Raw genomic sequence first — 19,074 nt, forward strand, 5'->3', positions numbered from 1 at the left:
TTCTAATGTGCTGACTAGACCTTAAGCTACATAGAGAGACTGGTCCTCTTATTCTCTTGTCCCCTGTATCAAATACAGTGTTAGTACTTAATAAATATTTATTGAATGAATAATAAAGCCACTACTCCACTTAAAAGACCTGACATCTACCTAAACGAATTAACAAACTATGGCTCTCATTTTGTTGAGCCAGGTTATCACTTAAAGCCAGCTGAGTTACACACACACACACACACACACACACACACACACCGCACATACACACACATAACACATACCAAAAAGAACTGTTTTACCTATCCTCCATTTGCTGATCGCCTTTCAATTTGCATGATTCTCCTATCTCACCTTTTTTCTAAAAGCTTCCTGGGTAAGAGAAATACAACCCTGCTGAACTTGAGCCTGCCTCCTCTTACATACCTAAAGAAAGCCTTTACTCTCTGCAAGACCTCTTCTAATCCTTGTCTACAAGGAGTTTATCTCCATAATCCTGTCATACATAATGAGTCCCTTTTTTCCTTCTTTACTCCTTTCTTCCCACCCTCCTCTTCAAGCCCCACCTCACTTTCTAATCCTGTTCAGCATCCTGCAGGAGTCCTTGACACAGTGTTAATAATTTAAATCTCTGAAACTGGATAATAAAATGGCAAATGCCTGAAAATTCTCTCTTCTGTCATAGATTTATTCCATCTTCCATGCCCTAGGTTGGAGGCACGCATGTGTCCGTGTGTGAATTGCTTTCTTGTTATCTATGTTGAAAAAAAAAAACCATAAAACATTTGTACATACTGTTCCTTCATTTTTTTTAACTTTGGTCACATGAAGAAGCAAGTGGTCAGATCAGTTGTGTTGGGATTTTATTCACCTACTAATTGGTATAGAGTTGTACTTCTGAGCAACAACTTGCTTTGGAGAGGCTCCAAACAGGAGCTGGAGAGATGGCAGGGAGAGAAGCAAAGGAACATGGCCAGACGCGAGTCACGTCTCCAGCTGCCCATCTCATCCTGTGCTAGACTGCCAGCCTTCCCTCTCGGGCACAACTCTTTGTGCTGGAATTTACACAGATGTAGACAATTATGGCTTTGAAATTTGAAATTTGATTTCCAAAGTAGTTTATCCCATTGTCTACACAGATGCCATTTGAGGGAGAATTTAGAAAATTCAAGAGTTTGGAAAGTAGTATCTTCCATCCCTGCCAGAGACCTTTCTAGCTCATCACATTTGAAAACTGAATGAGGCTCGGCGGCAGACCTGCTGTGTGTGTGTTCAGGGGCAGGGCTGGCAGAGTTGCCATCTCCTGTTGTTTGCTTGTCCATCTCTTTTCTTCCAAGAGCAGGGTCCCTCTAGTGGCTGAGCTTGCATACCAGCCAGCCGTACCTAGGACCAAAGTCACCCTCTGTGGCCAAACAGCCAGGAACCCACCAGTAGCTGCTTCCTCTTTCCCTCACCCCATCCCCATGTGGGGTTCAGAGGTCCTAGACTCGAGTGATGGAAATGACAGTATCCTGAAGAGGACTTCAGTATATAAAATTGATAACTGATCTCTAAGGAAAGGTAGCTGTGAGTTAAAAGGCTCAGGAATGAAAAGAGACGCCTGCCTAGTGTTCTGTCAGGCAGTTTTCTGCTTACAGACAGCTTTTTTTTATTTTTTTTAAAGAAACCCACACAGTGGACTCAGATAAGGAGATGAAAGAGGAGCTTTACAGAGTGTGCCAGGCTCAAGATAGCAGTAGTCTGCCAGGCACTGTGGAGCAGACTTTTAATCCCTGGAGTTTGAGGTAGGAGAATTAAGAGCTTGAGAACAGTATGAGGTACGAAGTGCAACCCTGCTCTCCCGCACGAGGTCCCTTCCCTGCCAGAGAAAGAACTAGAGAGAGAGAGAGAGAGAGAGAGAGAGAGAGATTCCAAAATCTAACTTCGCCCTCCTAGGTGTTTCTATTTCACTAGCGAAACAAGAAATTGATTTTACAGAAGGTTTTTTTCCCCCCACAGTGGTGGAATTGAATCTCCAACATGCTAAATAAATGCTCAACTCCTGAGCTCCTCCTTAGCCCCACAGAGAATAGTAAGTTTGGATCCTAAAATCCCAAAGAAAAATGCCTCTCTGGTACTTACTTTAGGAAAGATGGAGAGACAGGGTTTTTGTTGTTGTTGTTTTGTTTTGTTTTGTTTTTAGGTTTTCTTTTAAGTGACGGTAAGTCAGGTGCATTTTAATGATCCGCCAACTTCAGTTCCCTATCTTTTTGGATCATCCATGATAATAAGAGGAACAATACAATAGGCTTGCAAGGAAAATAAATATGGCAGGCTCATATCTACTTACAGCTTGATTGGTTGGTTGGTTGGTTGAATGGGTGACTGGTTGGTTGTTTTGTTGGTCAGTTTGTTTTTGCCAAAATATCCATACGGTTCCTTAGAAATCTCTGAATTCTGCATTACTTCACATTCCCCTAACATCAGAGAAAAGACCCTGAAACTAGAGGTCCCACAGAGGACTATGATCCTAATCTGTTGGCAAATTTCCTGAATAAGGAAACTGGTTCCCACCACATTGACTTCCCCCACCCCCACCCCCAGATAATAATAATAACCTCTACTCCTACAGTAAATGAAATATGAAATAGTTCCCTCCACCAAACCATTCCCAACCCAGAATTCATTATTCCTTTTGTGATACCCAGTGTTTTTCACAACAGATCTATCTGCTTCACTGCCCTGTTCCAATAAGCCCAGTTGAAGCATTCTGCTTTGTTGAGAGACTCCCTACCTACCTACTCATCAGGAAAAGAAACTTCCTGAAAACTATCAGTTGGGTTCATCCTACTCTGTTTCCACTCTTAAACATACCTAAAGAGATTTTCATAATCAAAGACTATATAAAGGCATAAAAATGATTAAGATAATGGAGCTTTTCTAGCCTTCATACCTACTAGACAAACCAAAACCAATATCCAACTCTGCTGCAGGCTGCAATGATGACACCAACAAGTAGACTGATGGAATTTCCAGGCACAAATATGTAACAAAAGACTCATTTTCTGTCCCAACTGTTATTTCTGTTGCTGCTTCTGTTCTTAATACTTTTCACTGTCTGCCCTAATGCTAATATAATCCTTGGAAAGGATTGCCTTTGTTTGTCCCACTATTCTAAGTGCTCTATAGAAATGTACTGAGTGTTTATCCAAAGTATTTCAACTTTTTGACAATCCCTTACAGTCACATCTAATTTATCATCCATGAGAAATGCTAAACTATGAGAACAGGCTTAAATCAATACTGTTGCAGCCAAACTGGAACATAAGGTCACCGTACCTTGCCCAAGCTCAGCAGGGTTAAGTGACTCATCCACCTCCATCATATTCTTTACCTATATCATTTGCCCTGGATTTGGCCTCACTTCCCACGAGGATAACAACGGTAGAAGGTACTTGATGCAAGACGATAACAAAATTCCAGGTTAAGTACTTAATCTGGGGACAAAAAAGTCTCCTACTACTATACAGAGAGATCGAGAGTTCTAACTGCTCCCTATTTTTTTTAATGTTTTTTATTGTGAGGATACTGTCCAGAGGGGTTACAGTTACATGAGCAAGGTAAAAAGTACCTTTCTTATCAACCATTGTTGCCTCCTCCTTTGTTTTTCCCCTACCATCCCTGCCCTCCCATCTCCACAACTACACTGCTCCCTATTTTGTAATATCAACATAGTCCTCTCCTGCAAACAGCTGTATTTGTGCTGTGGGATTGTGTCACATTCTTTCACATGTAGAAGATATTATGTAATTGTGCCTAACCTACTGCTTTTTCTCCAGAAGTTGAATTCAAATCCAAGGTATCACTCTAGTTAAATAATCAAAACAATAGTTTATTCACTGATCTCTACCAAGATTGTCCAGAACTAATCATACAACGGCCCTGAACTCCACTTTCTTGCTTCTTTTGTTTTTTTGCTATGTTGTATTTATTATCTTTAAGTAGTTGTTCAAAGGAGCTTCAAATCAACATGTCAGTTTATGAGTATAATCCATCTTGACCAGTGTCACCCTTTAATTCTTTCCACAGATTAGAAATGTGGCAGCAAATCTGTGTGTGGACAGCAAGCACGGAGCCACGGGCACTGAGCTGAGGCTGGACATCTGTGTTAAAGACGGCTCGGAAAGGACATGGTCTCATGAGCAGGTATGTAAGGCAGCATGCGGGGGGGGGGGGGATGTGATGAGCATAGAGGTGGGGATCAAGTGCCCAGCTGGTGCATGCGAGACCTGAAATGAAGTCATGGTTCTGTTGCCAACTAACTCTGGAGGTAAGTGTTTCTGTTTGTTCTCAAGTCTCGGTCATCAATTGAGATCATGGATACAAATATGCAGTACACTATAGAAAGGATGGTAAAATTGTTCTCTATGATCTTATTGCATTTCCCAAGATGGTACTTTGTAAAACATAGAATGCTGGCAAGCTTCCAACAAAAGGTCATGATTTTAATGAAAGACACTCTGTGTGTGTGTGTGTGTGTGTGTGTGTGTGTGTGTGTGTGTGTGTGTGTGGTTTCATCTAATCTTATTTTTCCTTTCTAGCTGTATATTGAAAAGAATATTTTGCATGAACCTCTTGCTATAGTAGTAGTTTTTTTAATCTTCTGCATGAAGGATTTCTGAGATGAAGACACCCCAGCGTGGACTTACCAAGATACATGAAGCCTGTGCATTACTTTTGATTGAAAGCCAGTTCTAACCTGATCTGAAACTTGGAATGTTCTTACCAGGGGCTCTCCTTATATTGTGTCATTTGTGCAAGAGGAAAAAAAAATAGTGAGCAGAATTACATCTGTTCCTTTCCAGTGCTTTAATTTTAAAGTATGAAAAATTTGAATTGGAAACTCTAGGAGACATTCTACGAGATGTTTTCTCACCCATGACACAGATTTGACAACGATCATTGGTGACTGGCCCCCTACTTAATGGGAAAAACTATACGGGGAGAGGCTCTTCCCATCCCATCTCTCTTTCTCTCTCCACACACGCCTACACCACAAGACCAAGACAGCGTGTCCGGCCAGTGCTTCCAGTTTCCATGTGTCTCTTGTCTAAAATGCAAAAACATAACGTTTCTGTATTACTCTATCTGTATTCCTCAAGTGTCTATGTCTTGTCTGAGATGGGGAAGAGGCCTAGCTCAGATGTAACCATCCATACAATAGGACATTGACAAAAACTGTCAGTTGGCTAATTACCATGTCTAAGATATTAAGGAGATTAAAGAGATTCAGCATCTGGCACCCCCTCACCTCCTTCCCTCCTCCCTCGCCTCCCCCTCGGTGCCTTCCTGCTCCCACCCAGACCCTGCTTTACAGGCAAAGCAGCACAGTGCTAGTGAAACAGCCACGCACCAAGTCCACCACAGTGTCTAGAATTCAGTCAGTCAACGCTGGTCCTCATGGAAGTACTCATCAGCATCCACAGGATACTCTAGGGTACAGAGCACAAGTCGAGTTATCAGGCCAACTAATATTTTCATTTCAACTATGTGGCTTTGTGAACATGTTCAATCTCTCTAGGCCATAGTTCCTCCATCTTTAAACAGGGGCAAGTATACTCATCTCCAGAAAAGGCTGTGTTAGAAGGAATTATAACTATTACAGCTTCTTACACATGAAGTAGGCACAGAGCCGCCCCCCCCCGCCATACTTTCTGCTTTCTCATAATCGTAGGAAGTCACTTTATGTTGATGCTGAACTTGAAATCTCTTTCATGTCCAAGATAGCTATCCATATGTCCATTCCCAAATTAGACACCAAATGCTCATGATCAACTATGGCAATCTATCCTGTACAGACACTTACCAGATGGACTTTAAAGAAGGTTCGGGGCTCTATGATTTACTGATAAGACTCAAGTCTCAGGGTAGATTCATTTACTTCCTCCTTCTTCCATCCATAAGCAAGGTGGATGTTGCCAGGGAATGGAGGAATCGTGTTGGCTGTTACCTGCAACGAGCAATTCTTGACCTCAGCCTGGCAACAAGACAGAATGCTCAAGGAGTGATCAGCAAGGCTGGCATCTAGAGCAGGAAAGGATATTTCTCAAAAGACAATAAGAGGCAAGCTACATGTTGCTTGGGCTAAACTCATTTCTACTACTTCTATTCAGCCCAACCAGGAAACACACCTGCTTTGTTGAAAGATGAATGCCTGAATCAGGCTTAATATTTCTATTGGGTAACACTCCAGAATGAAATTTGCTCTGGCTTGCAAAATTTTGTTTGACAGACAAAAATTCATACAAACAGACCTAATCATGTTGTATACACTCTGAAAATGTTGATTCATTCCCCACCCCTACCCACAACCCCCAGACTAAACTTAAAAAAAAAAAAAAACCCTATGGCATGTAATTTCACAAATGGGCACTAGAGAGCAGCACTAGACAAGCAGAAAAATCTATGTGGGCAGAACAAAAGTTAATATAGTTGGTGAAAAAGGAGCTATCAATTCTCTAGATGGCATAAAAAATGGAGTCAGCGGGAGATTAACGGTTGACAGGAGGAAAAAAATGAATACCAACTGAACTATCTATCACCATATATTGATGGAGGTTAAAATACTACAAGGTGATTCATTTCCCAACTCTAAGCTTTATTCAATGCATTAGTTAATGATTTTACAAGTGTTATAATTCATTCCTCTACACTTAGATTAAAATTTGGAGACAAAAAGTATATCAACCTATTAAAACCTGTGAGTGCTCTTTAGTGCAAAGCCTTCATACCAAGGGGATTCTTATTAAACTTGACATTATCTCCTATTTTCCCCCCCAGAAATGAAAAAAAAAAAAAAAAGATAGAACTGAACAAAACTGTTACACAGAAATCAAAGAGTCCCCTGCAGTATCTTTATAAGGAAATGCCTTTTGTGGCAGACCACAAGTCATGACTCATGTGATTTCTGTGAAGAAAGCAGATGTATGATTCATTCTTCCAGGGCAATCAATTTAGCTGCTAGCTAGCACCGTAGCATTGTATTCTGGCTCTCCATTTCCTTTAAGGACCAAGAAAGAAAAATAAAAATAGATCCTAAGAGGACGGTAAGGTCTAGAAAGTACGCATGCCAGCTCCCATTATGAGTTCAAGGAGGAGGGAAGAGAGGAGGCGGGCTCTCCCCTTGGCCTGCTTTGGTTGTTCTGTCTCTTCAGGCCCCAGCCACAGCCTCTGAGCTCATGCTGGGGAGGAAACACTGCAGCAGGCCTTTCCTCCTGCAGAGGAAGCAAAGACCTGGAGGGGAAATATTCAAACAGAGATGAGAGCAAGTTAATGCCAGCAGTGAAATCCCTTTCCTTTGGAAAAAGCAATCTCACCAGAAGGACCAAGGGTAAGGATGGGTACATAGCTGAAATGGGTGTATCTCAGATTTCTGCAAATCACCTTAAAAACGAAAGAAAATATAAGCATCCATGGGGAGAAAATAAAATCTTTTCAATTGTTACATCAGTAATAATTGTATCTGCAGCCATGAACCTAGTGCTATACAGGCAATGGCACAGACATCACTGGAATAGTAAAGCAAAGAAATGAGTTATTACTTTGAAAGTATGTTTAAAAGCATCACTCACAGAAGAAGAGGGAGAAACTAACATCAATTTACATCGAACTGACCATTCAAGTTTGAAAAACAAAGCAGAGGTTTTTTATAAGAAGAAGAAAAAAGAAATCAGATACTTTTGTCAATAAGCACCACCCAATGATGGGAGAGAAGCTCTTCATGTCACAGAAACATTACCCCAGACAAAGGATGAACATGGCTTCAGAATATCTGCTTCTTTCTGCTTTGACAAAATTGCACACAGGAAAACATGCCTATTGAATGAGAGACCCAGTGCCTAGTTGGTTTGGCAATGACCATTAGTAGACAATAAATGACTTTTTTCTTCAGCTCAAGGCTAGCACTCTACCTATTGAGCCACAGCACCACTTCCAGCTTTTTCTGAGTATGTGGTGCTGAGGAATTGAACCCAAGGCCTCATGCATGCAAGGCAAGCGCTCTATCACTGAGCCACCTTCCCAGCCCAAATGACTATTTTTTTAAAAAAGTACTTCAAAGACATGAGAGGAAAAAGTTTAGTTGATATTTAAGTGCCAAAGAATGAAAAAATCAATTAGTCAAATATGAAAATATAACATCTCCTGGGATGTAGCAATGTAATCACTAGGTAATGATGATAATGATGATGATGATGAAGAAGATGATGATGATGATGAAAACAATTCATGAAACCTCTATGAAAATTTCATTCTAACGGTCTACACATGTAAGAATGATTATTAAATTATAGTAACAAATCTAGAAATAAACAAAAGACATATAAGAATGCCCTGAGATATACTTCCGACAACAGATGAAGATGTATTTGGATTTACTATAACACAAGTATGCTTTTGGTCTTAACTGACTCATTCAATAAAAAGTATGAGAAAATTGTAAGGGAAATCTACTCACTTGAAATGTGACAGAGGCAAGCCATTTACCTCTGGCAGCCTGATTTTCCCTAACTATATAATAACAATCTGTGCTCATTGGTGATTGCATTCCTTTTCTACTCTGGCTTTCAGAGAAAAACTAAAATTTTGAGTTAAAACTAAAATGAGAGAGATATATAAATAGAAAGCAGAATGGATAAATCAAGTAAATCGTTCTAAGCCAGGCATCGTGATATACACCTGTTAACTCAGCACTCAAGAGGCTGAAACAGGAGGATTTAGAGTTCAAAGCCGGCCTATGTTCGAAGTAAATTCAAGGTCAGTCTAGGCTACCATAACAACACCCTATTAAAAAAAAAAAAAAAGGAATTCATTTATCTGGAATAGTTCTCTTGTCACCAGTAATGGACAAAAGTCTCCAAGAAGTTACCCAAAAAGAAGAAAAAAGGGAGTCAGACACATAAGGGCTAACAATCAGGGTAATCTTAGATACTTCAGAGGCTGAGATGTGAGGATCACAATTTGAAGCCAGCTCTAGACAGAAAATTCTGAGAGACTTTTATATCTAATTAATCAGAAAAAAACTCTAGAGTAGAAGTGTGGCTCAACTTGTAGAGTAGCAACTGTGACTGGAGAAGCTAAGCAAAAGCTCAAGGCCATGGATTCAAGCCCTGATTATGAGCCCAGAGGAAAGAGGGAGAGAGAGAAAGAGAGAGAGAGACAGAGACAGACAGAGACAGAGAGAGAGACAGAGACAGAGACAGAGAGACAGAGAGAAACAGAGAGAGAAACAGACAGAAACAGAGAGAAACAGAGAGAAAGAAAAACAGAGAGAGAAACAGGGAGAAAGACACAGATACAGAGACAGAGAGAGACCAAGAGAAAGAAAAAGGAGGGAGAGGAGAACGGGGGGGGGAGGAGGAGGAAGAGGAGGACGAGGACGAGGAAAAAAGACGGAGGAGGAAGAAGAGGAGAAAGAGAAGGAGAAAGAGGAGAAAGAGCAGTCCTCACGTTAGCCCTTTAGGTTCTTGTCAGTGCACATGGAATATGGAACTTAGGCAGAGATACAAGGCAAGCCGAGATAGATTTACTCAGCTAGAAGAGTAAAAAGAATAGGCATGCTTTCTAGACCAGGTACAAGCTTATAGGAAAGGGTAGCGCACACTCTGGCGGTGTTTATTCTACCGTGAGGCATACTGGGTGCTACACCACAGAGCAAGGAGTAAAAGGCATACATAATTAAGCAGGACAAAGCGTGGCTTAGTTGATCAGTATCTCAGTGCTGGTTATCACCTCCCTCCCTTGGGAGTAATCTAGTCTGGGTGAGAAGGTTCCTATTGCTCCAGGGTTCCAATCCTCATCACAGATAGTGACCTCATCATCCGAGTGCCTGTCTGTCAGGCACTCTATCTGTCTATCTGAAGTATTCTAAGTCCTTTGTTATAAAGAAATAATACATCAGGCCTGGCCTTCCTGGTATCCAAGGTGACTGTAGGAAAGACTTACAACAAAGGAGACAGAGGCAAACCTGAAGACCAGGATGTCAGATTTTTACCCTGCTTTTAATTAACTTGTGGGCACAAGTAAGGTGTCAGTACCATTTAGAAGAAGCACTTTCTGAGTACTTAAAAAAAACTCAGCATACTTTCTGTTAAGATTAGTGTAAGTTGCATTTATTTGAAACAAATGTATTGGACACTTACCTGTATTGACATGTTATGAATTATCTTGGATGCTGGAGATGCACACTAAAAAAAAAAGATCTGATTACAAGTTTACACCTACTCCAGAGGCTCAAATCTAAAGATCTCACTTCAAAGCCATCTCTGGCAGGAAAGTCCTTGAGCCACTTATTTCTAATCAAACACTAAACAGCCAGAAGTAAAGATGTGTCTTGATCAGGAGAGTACCACCCTTGAGTAAGAAAAATTAATGGGGCAGCACCCAGGCCATGAGTTCAAGTCCCAGAACCAGCACATACATACACAAAAAAAGGTCTTAAGGTCTTATTGTCTAGATAGATACAGAAACATGGACAATCTTGATAAATCATGATGAAATAAATGAGGAAGAGAGAAGGAAGAGGAAGCAGTTCAAAGATGAATGGATAGCTGCTTGCCAGTGGCTGATGCCTGTAATCTTCGCTTCTTGGAAGGCTGAGATCTGAGGATCGAAGTTCAAGCCAACCCAGGCAGAAAAGTCCATGGGCTCTTATCTCCAATAAGCTACTTAGAAAAAGCCAAAAGTGGCATGTGGCTCAAGTGGTAGAACACTAGCCTTGAGCACAAAGGGGCTCAGCAACTGTTCCCCAGCTAGGAGTTCAAGCCCCAGGACCTACAAAAGCAAACAAACAGAAAACAAAGATGAATAGACATGTGCACTGAACCTTAAGGAGTTGTTGAGCATTGATTAGACTGCCTGCTAAATGTTGATCTTCCCAACAGACAATCTGACCAATAAAATCACAGAGAAGGATACAAAGTCTGCTTTGTAAAAGAAACATCTTAGTGTTGCTGGAATATCAAAGAAAAGGAAAAGGATACAGCTGGGAAAAGCAGCAAAGGCCAGACAGCAGAAAGTTCTTCCTGTGATAAAGAATTTGAACTTTATTCTCTAAGGGTTATGTGAAAACGGTTGTGAGATTTGCAATAGAGGGAAGACACAGTTAAACAGACATTTCAAACAGACTGCTCTAGAGGCTGAGAAAGACAGATGTGTGGGAACGAAAAGAAGGAAGATGGGAAAGAAATCAGTGAGGAGGTCAATGCAATTGTCTAGACAAGAGATATTGAGGGCAGTGGTTACAGGGATAGAGAGAACTAGACAGATTCCAGAAACATTTATAAGACAAAAGTGGCAAGACTTGACAATTGGTTAGATAGATGAAGAAGTTAAGAGAGACAGAGTTCAAGACTCCCCAGTTAACAAACTGAATGATATCACCACCGACCAAAATGAAATAAAAGAGCAGGGACAGGCGAGAGGGAAAGAAAATGTTGGCTTCACAATGTTGGAAATGAGCTGTCCATAGGACGTTCTGTTGGACAGAAAGAACCTAGAGAGTGAGTTAGCAGTGTATTAGTGAGAGGTGAACTTGGAAAAGTTAAGGCCAGCTAGAGAAGAGGGAGAACTCTGGGCAACCCCCAGATGTTGAACAGATGGATTCAAAAGTAAGTTGAGGGAAACAGAGTGTAGGATAAGAGAGAATGGCAATAGTTCAAAAGCCAGAGAATTAGCATGTTCTCATCAGACGTCATCCTCCTGCACAAGATTTAAGCGAATCTAAATATGTCTCCATCCACAATCCTATTTTTTTTAAATTGGGGAAAGATAAACACAATTCTCTTCACAAATCTACCTCAAGCCCCTGACCTAAAAACCTCTTGTCCACCTTCCATCCAGTTACCCAGACAATCCTCTTGCGTAGGTTGGATTTCAATTATTTCTTTCTTTCCCTCAGACCACTTCACCCAGTCCTACAATTTTTTTTTCTTCACAATCCTCACCACTTAAGCGGTTTTGTTAGCTGTCCTTGGAATGTCCTACATTTTTCTCCATTTTCTTTCCTGAATAGGGACTGAAAACTGAAATAGACCCAGAGCCTGCTCAGTGGTCAGGCTTGTTTATGTAACATCAGGTGTTCTCTGCAGGGTGCAGTTCACAGCTAGGCTTCAAAGAGCAGCCTGCCTTGTGTCCTGCTGCATGAATACTATAACCTGACGGAGATGTTCTAATTGGAAGAAATCAGAGGGCTTGCCCAGGCCGCTTTCCCTTTACTAAAGGATTTCTCCTGTTGTAATCCCATCAGTGGGGTTCACCTGGGCAAACTCAGGCGAAATGCTCTTCTTCTACAGAAGTGAATTCTTTGAATTTGATACACTATAAAACTCAACTTACTGCATTTTAATATAATACAATGGGATGTCTAGAATAGACTCGGATGGGAAAAGGATGAGTAGAATAACAGAGTATCAAATACGATAATAAATATTATTCCATGAAACTTCCGTTTGATCACCAGAGATGTGTGTGGGTCTGTGTTTGTGTGTGGCTGTGTGTGTGTTTAACTACACTAACACTGTTGCTAAGATTTTTCTCCATTGCCTGCAGAATTACTCTTACCAACTCTAGAATATTAATTTGCCTATTATTTACTTCCTCAAGTTTAGCTTTCCTTATAAATTACATGTTTCAATCCAGCTCAACCCTGTGTAGTGAATTAGCAATTCATGGGTTCATTTACTGTTAGCATTTGATCTGGTACTATTTTATCTACAGGATGAATATAAAAAATGTCATTAAAGATTTTTTCCCTTTTTCCCTCCCTTCTCCCTTTCCTCTCTCTTATCTCTCCTTCCTGTCTCCTCTTCCTTATTCTGATCTTCAATCTCAATATTCTCTCCCCCTACTTCTCTCTAACTGAACATTTCTCCTTGCTTGCATTTTATTTTGTGCCAGTAATGAGGCTTGAACTTGGGGCCTGGGTACTGTCCCTGGGGTCTTTTGCTCAAGGCTAGTGCTCTACCACATAAACCACAGCTCCACTTCTAGCTTTTTGCTGCACTTCCAACTTTTCACTGGTTAATTGGGGATACAAGTCTCACAGACATTTTCCTCCCAAACTGGCTTCAAACTGCAACCCTTAGACTCAGCCTCCTGAGTAGTAGGATTTCAGGCATGCGCCACCACTGCCCAGCCTTGTTTGTATTTTTAGCAGAATTTGGCCTTAAATGTAGCCCTTACTACTACATCACTTTATGAAACATGCTTTTTCCACCCCTATTATGATGAGACATGGTTCTCTCTTGCAAATCATGTAGCAAGAGATCTTTCTTTCTCAAAGACATACCTTTCCCCTCTTCTCTGGGATATTCTTTCCGAACTGAGCTCGTCACAGCTTTTCTGCTACTGTTGTTTTGCTAGCTCTTTACCTTTGGATGGAGAGAAGATATTCGGCCTGGTGAGCCACTACACACCCGAAAATTCTGCTTTGATGCCATCTCCCACAACAGCCCGGTGACTCTCTATGACTGTCATGGCATGAAAGGAAACCAGCTCTGGGGGTACAGGAAGGTAAGCGTTGGTTCCTGATGGTCATTCTCATACTGCCGTGACTTCAGACAGGTTCATTGAAAAAGCTCCTTCAAAGCATGCTGTGTTGATTCAAAGGTAACACACCTGGATGGATGGTTGCACATTTTACTCACACATTTGGAGACCATGGAAAAAGAGAAAGATATAGGCTGTTGAAAAGAGCATGGTTTTGACTTTACTTATTAGGTGCACATCCATTCATCCCTATCAGCTATGATCAAAAGATGAGCTGGAGTAACACACTAAAGATGGACAGCTGTAAGCGTAGCACAACCAACTTGCAAAAGGAGGAACTATATGTCCAGTTAGCAAACACACATGCATAATTTTTAAGAACCCTAATCAACAACACATACACATACAGAGATGAACACTTCTTTTATTATATATCCTTCAGGCAAGAGCCGCTCCCTTGCCTGAAAGCAAGCAAGACAATGTAAAGACAATTACAGTAACACAAACATGTATCTGTTCATGTAGCTATAATTCTTGCAGAGAATTTCCCATTTGTAATTTTGCCAAAAACCTGTCCAAGAGTATCAAAGAAGAAGTTATTTGAAGAGCTATAAAGTTAGTGCTTCATGACAGAAAAATAGTTGTAAAACTATAGAAAAAGAAACCCATACTTTATTGAGTGAATGAAGCAGAGAGCAATTAAACAGTTGCATGTGCATTAAGCTCCTGCGGATAACATTTTCAAATACTTTGAGAGAATGTTTTTCGATTCTTTGCTCTTTCTTCGGCTTCTTTGCTTTTCAAGGCAGGGCCTGGCTGCCCATTAGCAAGTATTCAATATGCTCCATCCTGTCCCTCAAGGACAGGAGCTTCCCCAGCTATAGGCAGAAAGGCTTCTACTTGCCTTTCCCTGCGCTGACACAGGGATTATGTCATTGATAGCTTTCCCTCAGCATATCAGGAAAATGGACCTGCTGTGTGAATCATGAGCTTGGGTATCCTGTGGCCAAGACCAGATCAATGTCCTCTGAAATTACAGAAACGGGAGGGAGGAAGCTGTGGGGATTCAAAAAGGAGGAAGTGTGGGCCATGGTTATAAGTCCAGGTTTCTACCTCTCAGAGGAGAACATCTAAAATTGTACTTTGCCCAAAGTCTAACCTGTTTATACAGTGCATTCGTCACACTACCCTCAGCACTTCTCCAGGGCCTGACAGATTTTTTTCCCTTCCTGCATGTCCAGAAAAAGCACAATACAATTGAAAAATCCAAAGGATTAATAAGAAGATGGTGTCAGATGTGAGCGAAGAAAATCATTGCAATGGGAAAATAATGCCACTGTTTTCCATATGTTACATACTGGATTGTTCTTGCCAAACTCTTTCCTCATTCGGTACAAGATGGTCTATATTCAGTAAAGTTGGTTTTCTCTTCTCACCTTTTTCTGACCTTTAAGATGCTACTCAGTGAAGCAACTGGTTTGACATTGCTTCATATGCTGATGGTCTGTAATGAGCAGAACATTTCTCATTACAGTACATTTATAGCATGAAAGACAGATCACTTCATAACAGGCAATTAAACAAGAAAATATGGCTTTTTAAAATCAGGGAGTTTACAGAAGCTTATGGATGGATAAAACCAACTAATAACACATACAAACAGACTCCTGGAGAGAAAGAAAACTCACAACATTCTGTGCTTCTTATGAGTTTTAACACTTTCAACCTTTGCAGGAGCCAAAGGGATTCATGAAAGGAAATCACTAGAAGCAACTGAGTGGTGGCTTTCCACACACTACTTTGGTAGCTACTGGTTTGGCTTTACAGTACTGAAGCACTTTTGTTAAGTAATTAACAAAAGGTTACGGTCAGTATGTATTTACGTAGCAAATAGGTATTTGTACTCAATCAGGAAGATACCAAAAGCTTAAGATGAAAAGTCTCTGAATATCTCATTTTGGTTGGTGACTCAAGCCTACTCAACATAACTTTTAGAAAATGTCCTCATTTCTTCCAAGAGTAGGCTCAAAGATCTAATGAGAGAAAATAGAGACAGAAGGGTGTTACCTTTTCTAGTTAGATGCACTATTTTACCCTGGGGGAATTATGTAATCTTTTGAGCTTGCTTTGCATCCCCTCTTTAATGAGCATATTCATTATTAGCATGCCTCATTACCATATTTATAAGTCAATGTAAAATGCCATCTCCTAAGCTCTGAGGGTAATTATATGTTCTACCTCCAACTGTCAGTAAGCCTTACGGAGATCACCTAAAACCTCATAACCTTCTACATACTAGTATGTATAGTTTATCTAAAAAGAAATTCATACTTGTACGTCTGTGGCAGAGTCAGCATTCAAATTCCTGTGAACCTTGAAAGTTTCTACGCCCTCCTCTCCCATCCTCTTAAGAAATAAGATCACTATTGTCAAAGAGATTTCCTCAGTGTTGATTGGATTTAGTGCCACCGATAACAGCCAGCCTTCCCAGGCAACATGGTGTCACTTGGAGAAAGAGGGTAGCCAGCTAGCAGTTATCTTGTTTGAGTAGAAGCCTGTTGAGAGGCCCCAGTTCTGTTCCATTAGCAGCAATCAGCCTTCAGATATCTTTCCACCCGAAGGGGGAAAAAGGCTCCCTATTCTATGATATCGTAAATATGTTCAGTTGCACAACTGAATCCCTTAACAAGGTAGTTGGGATGAAGATGCCCAATTTGGGTTTTCTTTGACCACTAGGGGGACCCCTACTCCAAGAACAGTGAATTCTTGAATCCACCTTAGTATTTTTTGTGGGTCTTTTGCTGTTATTTGTTTTTTGGTCAGTCATGGGGCTTGAACTCTGGGCCTGGGTGCTGTAATCTCAGTTCTTCAGCTCAAGGCTAGTGCTCTACCACTTGAACCACAGTGTCACTAAAAGTTTTCTGAGTGGTTTATTGGAGATAAGAGTCTCATGGACTTTCCTGCCCAGGCTGGCTTTGAACTGTGATCCTCAGATCTCAGCCTCCTGAGTAGCTAGGATTACAGGCGTGAGCCACTGGTGCCTGGCTCCACCTTAGTTAAAAAAAATAGCACATTTGAATCAAGAAATGAGCTTTTCCTCTTCTTCCCACATCTTCTTGGTACTAAGACTTGTCAGGATGAGTCTCAGGACTCATCCTGCCTCTTTGCCCATTTCAGTTGCCCATTCCCTGGTTGCAGCCCTCCCCCCTCCCCCCTGCATTGTTGCAATGACTTCCTAAGTGGTTTCTTCCTTCTATCCTTCCCCCTCTTAAATATTCTTCCTCCTGAGGTCAATGGGAGTTTCTATAATATCCAGTCATTGCAACTTTCTGTCATCACAGCACTTGAACTTTCTCATTAGGTAGCAGATTGTTTTGTTTTCACCTTCTAGTTCTCAGTCTGACCTTTCACAGTCTTATCAACAAAATGGTCAGGCTTAACCTGACCAGTCTTAACACATCCTAATTCATTGTGAAATTGCTATGCAATTTGAACAAAGGTATTCCACATCTCTGTCTTCCAAATTCTTCACCAATATAATGGGAATAATAATTAAATGTGATTCACTAGGTAAATCTTCTAGGTACATTCTTCATTGTATGACCAAACTTCCATCTGTGTGGGTGGCAAATTCACTCTTTTATCTTGATAATAGTGGTGCAGTATAAACACCCTGACATATTGCATCAGAAAAGCAGTACTAAGCAAAAATAACCTTTGTTATCCTCCCCAGAATTAAAAATGACCTTCAATCTTTTTAAGCAAACATTTCTTACTGAAATATATATATATATATATACTACACATATGAGTGTATACTAATTTATGTAAAAAATTTGAAAGCACGTGGTTTATTTGAAAGGTGGTTTCCAAGATATCTGTAAGGAATGAAGAAGTAAAATAACAAGGATTGGGAATCAGGAAAGGAACGTCACCAAGCAAGTACCACTACAGGTACTCCAGCTCCATTGGACTGGAAAGCGTGTAGAGCAAATGACAGCCAGGAGTTGCATTATCTACACAGAAGGCCAGTCAACCTTTAGTTAGGAGCTTATACTCTGATGCCTTTTTTTGAGATCAGAGAAAGTCCCTACGCAGAGTTGTTGTGGCAAATGGCTGGAAGCTAAGCTAGCATCACTCAATGGCAAGCCCCAGTAACTCATGGCATCTATAAATAAATACCACCCAAGAACTTGCTACCATTGTCTGTTTCTTTTTCTGTACTCATTCATTCATTGTAAAGTGACATCCTATGTCTGATAGCCATTCGAGGTTATGTTCATTTTTGGCTTTTTGGTTTGGAGCAGAACTAGGATTTGAACTCAGATTCTCACATGGCAAAGCAGGCTGTCTAACACTTGAGTCACACTCCTCATCCATGGATATCTTATTTTGACTTTGCGTGTGTATGTGTGTGTGTGTGCTTGCACACACATGCACATGCACGCGCATGCCACTTCATGCTTTTGCCTGGAGTGTTTGCTCTAGCACCTAAGGCACACTTTCAAGTCCTGCATCTTCCTTGTTAATTGGAGATAAAAATCTCACAGAGTTTTTTGTTTGGGCTGGCTTTAAACCATGACCCACTGATCTTAGCCTCCCAAATAACTAGAATGACAGGCATGAGACGCCGGCCCTCAGTCCTGACCATTTTTTAACTTAGGTTCTTGGTGGTGTTTTTTTTTTCTTTTTAGTGATTTTTAGGGATTTAAAATAAATAAATCTAGATACTATTGCTCTGTTGGGTGTATGCATTGCAGTATCTTATTGCAGTTAGTGTCTTGCCTTTTTATTTTCTTTCCAATGGAGTATCTTAATGAAAAGCTACTTTTTCTGTTGGGTTATATTTTTTTAATCCTCTTTATGAAAACCAGGCTCATGCTATGTTCATGAAGATGGTTTTGGAAGTCATTAGAAAGTTTTATTATTTAATCTTCTACATTTTGATATATATACCCTGAGGTATATTTACATATGTAATATAAGAGGTTGATTCACATACAAATGCATGTGTGTATATCTGTGTGTGTGCACTCATCATGCATTTAAAGTCTCATTATTTTCCCACTGTATTTAACTGACACTCTTTTGTAACTCAACAGGCTTTACTGTTAAATACTTTGGCTTATAATTATATAAGCATATTGTTAAATACTTAATTTTTTTACCATCTCACCAAAAGGATTTAGCCATACCAAAAAAAAAAACCCCAAACTAATAGAAATAATATAACTTAAAGTAATAAGGGAAAATTCTTTAAAAAATCCACAACCACCACTACAATTACCAGGGGAAAAAATAAGATTTGGCTATAATCACTTCTATTCAACCTGTTCAGTGTAACCAGGTACATAGAAGAAATGAAAGGCAAAAAAAAAAAACTAGACAGGAAGAAAATAAATGTTCTAGTCATAGATTATATGTCTGCATATTTAGATAATCCAAACACTCCACAGCTAAACCATCAAAAACTGGTAAATATATTTAGCATAGCCTTAAGATGAAAATCAATTGTCTATATGCTGACAACAAAAACTAGAGAATGGAATTAAAAGG

General features: G+C 40.3%; 1 protein-coding gene across 1 annotated transcript in view; it reads left to right on the forward strand.

Moving 5' to 3' along the window:
• The window catches only part of Galntl6 (polypeptide N-acetylgalactosaminyltransferase-like 6), an 823,803-nt gene that overhangs the window by 790,965 nt on the left and 13,764 nt on the right, over window positions 1-19,074 (forward strand). Inside the window, exons 10-11 of the mRNA XM_013024941.1 lie at window positions 4,063-4,179; window positions 13,393-13,542. Of these exons, the coding sequence (XP_012880395.1) occupies window positions 4,063-4,179; window positions 13,393-13,542 (267 nt within the window). The remainder of the gene's footprint in view (window positions 1-4,062; window positions 4,180-13,392; window positions 13,543-19,074) is intronic.

Source organism: Dipodomys ordii, unplaced genomic scaffold (assembly GCF_000151885.1).
Source record: "Dipodomys ordii isolate 6190 unplaced genomic scaffold, Dord_2.0 Scaffold4, whole genome shotgun sequence".
In the NCBI taxonomy this organism is placed as follows: domain Eukaryota; kingdom Metazoa; phylum Chordata; class Mammalia; order Rodentia; family Heteromyidae; genus Dipodomys; species Dipodomys ordii.